Raw genomic sequence first — 10,792 nt, forward strand, 5'->3', positions numbered from 1 at the left:
GGATCAGCCTTCCCTGGTACCCTGAGTCCTGGAATTCCTCTGTGGAGTTGTGGGTTCTGGTTGTGTCCTGGCTGCCTGCAGCCCTCCCTGGAGCTGGGGCTTTGCTTACAGGGTTTGGAGAGGATTCAGGGTTTGGGGAGGATTCAGGGTTGGGAGAGGATTCAGGGTTTGGGGGTTTGGGATCACTCCCTCTGTTGCTGTCATCCCCATTGGATTGTGCCTCTGGGAAAGTTTTTATGGCCGTGCTTGCACACTCCACACTGGCAGTGCTGCCTGCCCCATCCCTGGGCTGGGGGTCACGGACCAGGGGGACAAGGACCAGGCACCATCCTGGGGACAAAGGGACACTCAGGCTGAGTGGGCAGCTCTGGTGAGGGGGGACAACGGGGCCGGGTCCTGCCCGGGCAGCGGCAGCGTGGTGAGGGTCACCTGTGGATGGTCACTCAAAGTCAAAGTCACTTGTGGATGGTCACTCGAAGGTCACCTGTGGATGGTCACTCAAAAGTCACTTGTGGATGGTCACTTGTGGATGGTCACTTGAAGATCACCTGTGGACGGTCACTCAAAAGTCACTTGTGGATCGTCACTTGAAGGTAACCTGTGGATATGGTCACTCAAAAGTCACTTGTGGATGGTCACTTGTGGATGGTCACTTGAAGATCACCTGTGGATGGTCACTCGAAGATCACCTGTGGACGGTCACTCAAAGGTCACCTGTGGATGGTCACTCAAAAATCACTTGTGGATGGTCACTTGAAGGTCACTTGTGGATGGGGTGGACGTAGCTCCGTGGGAAGAGCCCGACACGGCCGTAGATCTTCCCCTGCCACCAGTTGGGGTCGGGGCAGCCCAGGACCTCAATGATGTCCCCACGGAGGAAGGGCAGCTGGGAGCCCTCCTGGGCTGAGAAGTCGAACTGGGCTTGCACAAATCGGGGTCTCTTCACCGGCAGGGAAGCTGAGGGCTGGGGTTGGTGGGAGGAGAGGGGTCCCCATCTGCCAGCCCCTGGCCTGGGTCCTGATGGGGATGCGGTGCCACCACGGGATGTGGACGAGCCTTGGGATGTCTGCTTTGGAGAGACAGAAGCAAGGAAAGGGAAGAGTGGATTGCTGGGGAGATCCCCAGGTGCAGGGGAACACCCCAGGGCACAAGACTCCCTGTGCTTGCTGCTGGGACACCCATGATGGGTGTCCAGGGAGGCAGCTGGCACTCTCTCCTCCTCAGGTCCTTCCAGGTGCTGGAGCCTTCCCCATCCCAGCTCCCAAAGCCCAGTTTTGCCACCTTCACAACCACTGCCCCAGGGCTTGGCTTTGCTGGAGTTTGGCCGTGCCCTGTCCTGGCTCTGCCACCTGCCCTGGGCATCACCCCTGGCCTGAGGGACAGGGATGTGTGCCCTGCCCTGTCCTGCCCCCTGAGCTGCTCCAGGAGCTCTTCCTCCCTGCAGCACCGCCTGTCTCAGGCTGCTGCACCCTCTCCTGCTCCTCACCCCCCTGAGCCAAAGGGTGAGTGCCAGGCAGGGATGTCCCTGTCTCTCTGCAGGGACCCTGAGCCTCGAGGGGGCCCACGCAGGGGTCTGGGACCCACAGCCCCATCCATGGTGGTACCTCCTGGGCCTGGTCCTCATCCCACAGGAAAATCTGCTGCTCTTTGGCGATCGTGGTCATCCTGTAGAAATCCACCAGCTCGTTGAGGGAGTTGAACTTTTCCTCCCAGAGGAAATATTTGCCGTTCCTCTCCCTGAGCACCTTGAAGTGCTGGACGTGCTTCCCGTAGCTGCAGAAGGAGGATGGATGGATGGATGGATGGATGGATGGATGGATGGATGGATGGATGGATGGATGGATGGATGGATTGATGGCACCCTGGGGACATCCTGGCAGCATCCCCTAAGGTGGGTAAACCCTGGGGGTGCTGGCAAGGTCGGGGTGAGCCCATGGGTCTCACTGCACCCCTCTGGCCATAGTGGGGGTGATGGTGGCACTGGGGTCATTCCTGGCCCTGCAATGAGGACCCACAGCTGAGCCCTGCTGCAACTCACCCCACAGGCAGCCAAAGCTGGTGCCCAGCCCTGGCACAGCGGGAGCTCAGGGGTGGCAGCGTGGAGGGCAGGTGGCTTTGCCAAGGGCCACATCTGGGGAAGGCATGATGAGAGCAGCAGGTCTGGGCACAAGCCAGGAGGCTGCAGAGGCTGGGATTGTGCTCCTGAGGACCCCTGTGCTGCAGGAAGACGGGGCAGGCAGGATGTCCCTTGCTGTCACCTCGCAGGGCGTGCCTGGGGTGCCCCGGGCAGGGGCGGGACCCGGCTGTGCTGCCGGTGACGCGGCAGAGCACGGCTCCCTTTCATTAGGGGCAAGGACCTCCCGAAACGTTCAATTAGGGATTGAAAGTGTGAGAAAGTGCCTGGCTGGCTTGGGGCCGCCCCCTGCTCCCCAGACCGGGGCAGGGCAGGGGTGAGATCCCCGGAGACAGGCTCTGCCCGAAGTCCTGGGGATGCTGAGCCCTGCACCCCTGGGATGTGAGCCTTTCATCCCTGGGGATGCTGAGCCCTGCACCCCTGGGATGTGAGCCTTTCATCCCTGGGATGCTGAGCCCTGCCTCCCTGGGGATGCTGAGCCTTTCACCCCTGGGGATTATGAGCCCTGCATCCCTAGGGATGCTCCCGGCTTTGCTCCCCTGGCCGTGTCCCCGGGAGGAGCTGCAGCTCGGCCCCAGCCCCGCCATCACCCACGGGGCTGTGTTTAGGGGTGTCCCTGCGAGGGGAGCGGTGCAGGCAGCAGGAAGCAGCGGGGATGGAGGCGGAGCTGTGGAGGAGAGGAAGGAGGGGAAGGTCCTTGCGAGGCCGTGCTGGATGTGTTGGGACCCGGCTCCGCAGCCCCTCCGAGGTGGCCAGCACAGGGCAGGATGCTCAGCCCTCCCCCAGCACACACGAGGGCGGCCCCAAAGCGGGGGCTGCAGGGACCCTTCCCCTCCTGCCGCTTGTCCCCAGGGCACTTACCTGACGGAGAGGGAGAACTCGCCCGGGGCGCTCTCGCTGTCGCGGATCAGGAAGGCTCCCAGGTGATTGCGCTGGAGCAGCCGCTCCTCTGCCAGGTGCCGGGAGATCCTGCCCGCGTACCACCTGCGAGGGGCACCGGGCTGAGCCAGGCGGGCACCCCCGGGCACACGGGGACACCCCGGAGCCGCATCCGCAGCCCGAGGGATGGAGGCACCGAGATTCCCGGGAGAGGGGTCGGCATCGGGCTCCTCACGGGGCTGCGACCCTCCCCCGGCAGTTTCTCCCTCCCCTCCCCCTCTTGGTTCATCCCGGAATTTTCGGGGGGCACCGCAGGGTGATGTGGGCGCGCTGCCCCCCCTCGTCACCGACAGCCGCATCCGCATCCTGTCACCTGGGCTGTCACCCCGCTTTGCTGCCTGTCCCCTCCTCCGCGTCCCTTGGCCCCTGGTGGGAACAGCCCTTCCAGGTGCAGAGCAGAAACCCCTCGGTGCCAGGATAAACCCCTCCTGATGCAGCTCCCAAAGGAGCTGCAGGAGCAGAGTCCCCGTGTCCCACCCCTGTGCCCGGGTATTTCAGGTCCCAGGGCTGGGAAGATTCTCTGCTGCTGTAAAAAAGCTCAGCAGAGAGCCAGCCCTCCAGGTGTGCATGGGAGGCTGTGTCTCGCCCATCCCGGTTGTTATCCCAAGCTGGAGAAGCAGTGGGATGTGCCCCGGGCTGCCCCGAGCCCACGCGCTCGCTCTGGCATTTAAATGTGATTTACCAGGGGCTAAGGATATATAAAACACAGGTTCAATCAGCGATGGATTAGGCTGGGCTTAAATAACGTGGTAATAGGATTGTGTTTAATGCAGTCATAATCCCATAACGTTTTGTTGTTCCCCAATTATCATTTATTTAGTGGCAGCTCGGTGTGAGGGTTGGATTTTTGGGGGTACGTGGGTGTGCTGCTGCCTCCTGTCCCCTCAGGCTGTGGTGGCACTGGCAGACTGACCCCCTCTATCTCTGTGACTCAGTTTCCCCACGTGTGGGACTACCCTGGCTCACGGCAGACCTTTGGAAATTGGGACTGTTGCCTGCCTGGTGGGATGGTACTTACGGGTGTGGCTTGACCTTGATGTAGTTTTTGGGGACAAAACCCTCGCGGCCGAACAGCTCAGCCTTGTACCAGTTCTGGTCATCCTCCATGTTGAGGATCTGAGGTGGGAGAAGAGCAGGGAGGCATCAGCCTGGCTGCCATTCCCCTGGGAGTGGGGCTGAGTGCGACCCCATTGCTGCTCCAGACCCCTCAACACCCCCCAACCATCCCCGGGGGGAAAGGGGGCTCTGGCAGTGCTGGCACACTCTGGGTTTTGGGGTCACAGAGCCGGAAGGTGCCCGGTGTTGTCCCAAAGCCCTGCCCGGGGGAGAGGGTGGGATCTGTCCTGGAGCAGCCAGGACGTGAGCCAGGCCCCCGCGTCCCCCGGGAGGGTGGCAGTGGGTGCTGACACCGCTTCCGTGTGACAACATTTTCCAGCCTCCCCCGCAGGGGCCCGGGGCCGGCACAGCTGTGAAAACAGGATCCGCCTGGGGATGCTGAGCCCTGCACCCCTGGGATGTGAGCCTTTCATCCCTGGGATGCTGAGCCCTGCCTCCCTGGGGATGCTGAGCCTTTCACCCCTGGGGATTATGAGCCCTGCATCCCTAGGGATGCTCCCGGCTTTGCTCCCCTGGCCGTGTCCCCGGGAGGAGCTGCAGCTCGGCCCCAGCCCCGCCATCACCCACGGGGCTGTGTTTAGGGGTGTCCCTGCGAGGGGAGCGGTGCAGGCAGCAGGAAGCAGCGGGGATGGAGGCGGAGCTGTGGAGGAGAGGAAGGAGGGGAAGGTCCTTGCGAGGCCGTGCTGGATGTGTTGGGACCCGGCTCCGCAGCCCCTCCGAGGTGGCCAGCACAGGGCAGGATGCTCAGCCCTCCCCCAGCACACACGAGGGCGGCCCCAAAGCGGGGGCTGCAGGGACCCTTCCCCTCCTGCCGCTTGTCCCCAGGGCACTTACCTGACGGAGAGGGAGAACTCGCCCGGGGCGCTCTCGCTGTCGCGGATCAGGAAGGCTCCCAGGTGATTGCGCTGGAGCAGCCGCTCCTCTGCCAGGTGCCGGGAGATCCTGCCCGCGTACCACCTGCGAGGGGCACCGGGCTGAGCCAGGCGGGCACCCCCGGGCACACGGGGACACCCCGGAGCCGCATCCGCAGCCCGAGGGATGGAGGCACCGAGATTCCCGGGAGAGGGGTCGGCATCGGGCTCCTCACGGGGTTGCGACCCTCCCCCGGCAGTTTCTCCCTCCCCTCCCCCTCTTGGTTCATCCCGGAATTTTCGGGGGGCACCGCAGGGTGATGTGGGCGCGCTGCCCCCCCTCGTCACCGACAGCCGCATCCGCATCCTGTCACCTGGGCTGTCACCCCGCTTTGCTGCCTGTCCCCTCCTCCGCGTCCCTTGGCCCCTGGTGGGAACAGCCCTTCCAGGTGCAGAGCAGAAACCCCTCGGTGCCAGGATAAACCCCTCCTGATGCAGCTCCCAAAGGAGCTGCAGGAGCAGAGTCCCCGTGTCCCACCCCTGTGCCCGGGTATTTCAGGTCCCAGGGCTGGGAAGATTGCTGCTGTAAAAATGATCAGGCACGGAGCTCAGCAGAGAGCCAGCCCTCCAGGTGTGCATGGGAGGCTGTGTCTCGCCCATCCCGGTTGTTATCCCAAGCTGGAGAATATTTCAGGTCCCAGGGCTGGGAAGATTGCTGCTGTAAAAATGATCAGGCACGGAGCTCAGCAGAGAGCCAGCCCTCCAGGTGTGCATGGGAGGCTGTGTCTCGCCCATCCCGGTTGTTATCCCAAGCTGGAGAAGCAGTGGGATGTGCCCCGGGCTGCCCCGAGCCCACGCGCTCGCTCTGGCATTTAAATGTGATTTACCAGGGGCTAAGGATATATAAAACACAGGTTCAATCAGCGATGGATTAGGCTGGGCTTAAATAACGTGGTAATAGGATTGTGTTTAATGCAGTCATAATCCCATAACGTTTTGTTGTTCCCCAATTATCATTTATTTAGTGGCAGCTCGGTGTGAGGGTTGGATTTTTGGGGGTACGTGGGTGTGCTGCTGCCTCCTGTCCCCTCAGGCTGTGGTGGCACTGGCAGACTGACCCCCTCTATCTCTGTGACTCAGTTTCCCCACGTGTGGGACTACCCTGGCTCACGGCAGACCTTTGGAAATTGGGACTGTTGCCTGCCTGGTGGGATGGTACTTACGGGTGTGGCTTGACCTTGATGTAGTTTTTGGGGACAAAACCCTCGCGGCCGAACAGCTCAGCCTTGTACCAGTTCTGGTCATCCTCCATGTTGAGGATCTGAGGTGGGAGAAGAGCAGGGAGGCATCAGCCTGGCTGCCATTCCCCTGGGAGAGGGGCTGAGTGCGACCCCATTGCTGCTCCAGACCCCTCAACACCCCCCAACCATCCCCGGGGGGAAAGGGGGCTCTGGCAGTGCTGGCACACCCTGGGGGTTTGGGGTCACAGAGCCGGAAGGTGCCCGGTGTTGTCCCAAAGCCCTGCCCGGGGGAGAGGGTGGGATCTGTCCTGGAGCAGCCAGGACGTGAGCCAGGCCCCCGTGTCCCCCGGGAGGGTGGCAGTGGGTGCTGACACCGCTTCCGTGTGACAACATTTTCCAGCCTCCCCCGCAGGGGCCCGGGGCCGGCACAGCTGTGAAAACAGGATCCGAAACCCCGGGTCAGGGCACGGGGAAAACATGCCGGGAGGCAGGGACGGCACGGCGGGTTTGGGGCTCTGGGATCCAGCCGGGATATGCCCCTGTGCCCCCCGGGGGGCTGCAGGGTGCCAGGGGTCCGGGAGGAGCCCGAGAGGGATGAGCACATGGGCAGGGAGGGGGGGCTTTCACTCCCATCGCAGGGCTGCTGCTCCCCAGGGATGCCCCCCTGGAGCTTTTTTTGGGATTCCCAGGTGGCATCTAAGAGCCCACCCCAATGCCAGTGCCTGGGTGGGTGTTTGGGCACATGGTCCCCGCTGCTGGATCCCTGTGACCTCCAGTGCCTCCCGGAAAGGGAAAACGTGTCCCCCTGTGACCTCCAGTACCTCCCGGACAGGGAAAAGTGTCCCAGCCCCGAGGTGGGCACTGACAGCCACGGAAGCCACATGCCACGTCCTAGCTGGGGTGTCCTTCTCCGAAGTTGTGCCTGGTGGCACAGGCAAGCAGGGAATGCTACTCCACACTCCCAAATCCTCGAGGCCGGCTCCTTGTATCCCACAGAAAGCCCCAGAAGCATTCAAGTCAGGGACACAGAAAGCACCGGTGTCACCATGGGCCCACTCCGTCCCCGCAAAAGCAACACCATCCAACCCCCGCGGCTGGCGAGTGTCCCCTGTACCTTCAGCGTGTCCCCTTTGTGGAAGGGCAGCTCGTCCTCCTCCGTCGCCTGGAAGCTGTACAAGGCCACCGACTCCATGGGGGTCCGCGGGAGGGGTCCCGGGGCCCGCTCTGGGCTCGGGGCTGCGCGCACGGTGCGGCGGCGGCGGGCAGGAAACCGCGCTGATGTCAGCGCTGCCGGGGCACGGCGCGGGCCCTGCCGCGGCCACAGCTGCCCAGATGTGCGGCGGAGGCGGGGGGAGCCGTGCCAGCCCACCCGCGTGCCAGGGGATCCATGTGCCCAAGGATGGCAGAAGGATTTGGCGTTTCCCCCGCGGTGAGTGGAGGGCAGCGGCCGGGGTTTGGGTGGGAACGGGATGGTGATCGGCTGGGCACGGGCTGAGGGTTTTGGGAGAGCGCTGCTGGGGGAGTCTCTGCTTGAGGGGCTTGGTTTGAATGGTTGTTCCAGAAGCAGGAGAACGGCGGCGGGTGGGAATGGCGGAGGCGGAGGGAGGTGGGTGGATGCACACACCTGGTTTCCTTGGAATTCACAGCGAACCCTCCGTGGCTCGGCTCTGAACAGCGAGCTTCAGCACAACTGATATTGCCTCTTTGGGCTGTGGCCCCTTGAGCGGGTTGGTTTTTCCCAGTTTTCCTCTGCAGGGCTCAGGGAATAAAAATCCCTTTTAGACTAAAACTGAGCGCTAAAACTTCCCGCTGCTCCCGTGGGCGTCAGGCACGGAGTCTGCAGGGCTCGCACGCCGGGGATCATTCCCAGCGGGAAGGTCTCCGGAGCTGTTCAGCCTTCCTGTGTGTGGGCTGGGGCATGGAAAATCCGCCAGACACTGCCTGGCTTTGCTGCGAGGAATCAAAGCAGGGACAGCTGCGGCGCAGTCCCTGCCCGAGGGTTTGGGCATTTTCCAGCGAGGAGCAGGAGCTGCTGCCATCTGCCCGGGGTGGGATGAGCCATGGTGCTTGTAGGGCCACTGCGGGGACACGGGCTCAGAGATTCACCTCTCCCAAACCTTATTCCCAGCTCCCGACTGCATCCGAAAAGCAAACGCCCTCTAGCACCCCATTGAGGCCACTTCCAGTGCCAGTGGAAGCAGAGAGGGATGTGCAGGGTGTCACTGGGTGTCCCCAATGGTTGTCCTGGGATGTGCTGCTCCCAGGGGACACGGAGGTGCTGGGAAGGCCAGCAGGGTCAGGGAGGCCGTGGGAAGAGGCTCCCAATGTGCTCGGCTGCCACAGGGAGGAGGGGACTCAGCAAATCCCCACATCCCAGAGAGACCCAGGGGATGGGAATGCAGCAGGAAATCATCTTGGGATGAGCTTCCTCTGCCCCTCAGCAGCCTTGGGGAGGATGGAGCTGGATGTTTCCTGGGGAAAGCAGCCCAGCAGAGCTGCTCCCCCTCTGCTGTGGCCAAGGGCCTGATCCTGTCCCTGCTCCATCAGCCCGAATGGATGATGCAGAGGCCACTCCAGGCCACCCCACACGGAGAACAGGACGGCAGGGAGGGTGTCTGGGAAGGGGTCGGTGTGGGAGAATCCTGCAGCCCAGGAGTGGGTTATGGGGGTGACAATCAGCTGTGCCACGGGGACACCGGGAGCAGTTTTGGGGTTTGGATTCCGGGGGTAGCACGGAGGCTTTGGGGACACCTTGGGGTGTCCGGGCTGGAGCCACAGGTGGTCCCGCCGTGCCTGGGAGGGGGCACAGGACAGTGGAGTCACACAGGGTCCCCAGGCCAGGCTCAGGACCGGAGCAGGATGGGATCATGCCAGCAGATGGCAGCAGTGCCCCAAGGGACACTGGGGACACTGGTGACACTGGGGACAGCGCCACCTGCCCCTCCACTCCGGCTCTGGTGAGGCAGGCAGCCCCTTTGACATCTCTGTCACATCACAACCCCTCCCCGGGCAGGTCCAGGTCCCTTCCGCTCGCTGGTGGCCCGCTCGTGGCTCGCTGTCCCTGGCTGCTGCCTGAGCACAGGTGGTCACGGTGGGGGTGACAGCAGCGCCTGCACCCCAGGACAGGCTGGGCTGTGCCCCTTTTCTGGGTTGGGAGCCAAACGCTGCAGCATTCAGCTGGTCCCCAGGTGCCCATCCCAAGTCGCTGTGCCAGACGTGAGCCGATGCCCGGCAGGGTGGCATCCAGGGGGATGTGTCCCCTCATCCCTGTGCCCTGCACGTCCCCAGTGTCCAGAGGGACACAGGAGGTGCCACATGTTTGCTGTCGGTTGGGTGTCAAAGCTTGAACTTTGGGGTTCGGTACTGAGCTCAGCCTGTGAGGAGATCCCAAGGGATCCCATGGATAACCCAAGGGATCCCACCCTGCCCTGGCTTTGGCCACCAGCCCACGCTGCCTCTCCCTGTGAGCTGTGAGTTCCGTGACCCTGGGGACAGGTGGAGGAAGGTGCCAGGGCTCTGGCATTGCCCTTTCCTGGCTGCAGGGCCATTCCAGGCCTTGGGAGCTGCCTGGAGCTCCTGCTGACTCCCGGCTTGCCCAATCTGCCCAGCCCTGTTTCATCAACATCCTGTGTTTACCTGGCTGCAAAATCCCCACGAGGGAGGGAGGAAGAGGAGGGAGGGGAGCCTCTTCCCCTTCCTCTGCGGCCTGGGGAGCTTTGTAATGGACACCACTCCGGGATCCCCAGCTCCTCTCCGGCCGCTGCCTCAGTAATCCCTTGCTCTGCCCATGGAGGGGGTTTCTCAAGCCTGGCTTTGCCTCCTGGGGGGCTTTGAGCTGGGCCTGGATGGTTCAGGGCTGGGCAATGGGAGCTGGCTTATTGCAGATCCAGGGCTTTGCTCCTGGAGCAGGGAGAGGGATGGATGCTGCCCCAGGACACGGTGCTGTGCTGCGGGTTGGGAGTGCAGCACAGCCAGGATTCAGGCTCGTGCCCGGGATGGGGAACGTGGATAAATCCTGGAGGATAAAGGCTGTAGCTGTGGATAAATCCTGTAGGATAAAGGCTGCAGCTGCCTGTGTGCCCAGGGATGGAATCAGCCCTTCCCATGGGGACCCGGATGTCTCTCGAGCCCCACTGAGGCCCCGTGCAGAGAGGAAGTGACATCCTGGGCTAGAAAATGCCACATCAGGGCCCCCAGACAGGATCTCAGTGTCAGCACTTTCCCCCCAGAGCAGAGGCCACGTCGGTGACTCCTGAGCGCCGGATTTTGTGTGTAACCCAGCTTCTCAGCCCCCACTGAGGAACTTGTGTCACCATTTACACCCTGGTGTAGCTGAGGACAGAGGGTCAGACCCCTCTGGACCTCACATTATCCCACAGGATCTGTAGGAAAACATCTACAGGAGGAGCAGACCCAGAGACAATTTGCCACTCTGGTCCATGAAAAGCTCCTTGAGGTGCTGGTGCTCTCCAGACGTGGAGCTGCATCTCCTCAGGGTCAGCAGGGGTGGC

At 62.8% G+C, this 10,792-nt stretch overlaps 1 protein-coding gene across 3 annotated transcripts; it reads right to left on the bottom strand.

Annotated features, from left to right (window-relative positions):
- Positions 1-760: 760 nt before the first annotated feature.
- On the bottom strand, positions 761-7,518 carry LOC121334536 (GRB2 related adaptor protein). Of its 3 annotated transcripts, none has more exons than XM_041401784.1 (5): positions 7,396-7,518; positions 6,264-6,361; positions 5,024-5,146; positions 1,605-1,773; positions 761-940 (listed from the first exon to the last, which is right to left on the bottom strand). In XM_041401784.1, exons 1-5 carry the CDS (start codon positions 7,471-7,473, stop codon positions 761-763), a joined length of 648 nt encoding a protein of 215 aa, XP_041257718.1. In that variant the 5' UTR covers positions 7,474-7,518. The 3 variants fall into 3 exon arrangements, with proteins under 3 accessions (XP_041257718.1, XP_041257717.1, XP_041257719.1); XM_041401783.1 differs by having other exon boundaries at positions 761-964; XM_041401785.1 differs by lacking the exon at positions 5,024-5,146.
- Positions 7,519-10,792: the final 3,274 nt, after the last annotated feature.

Source organism: Onychostruthus taczanowskii, unplaced genomic scaffold (assembly GCF_017590055.1).
Source record: "Onychostruthus taczanowskii isolate IOZ18803 unplaced genomic scaffold, ASM1759005v1 scaffold19, whole genome shotgun sequence".
Lineage (NCBI taxonomy): Eukaryota > Metazoa > Chordata > Aves > Passeriformes > Passeridae > Onychostruthus > Onychostruthus taczanowskii.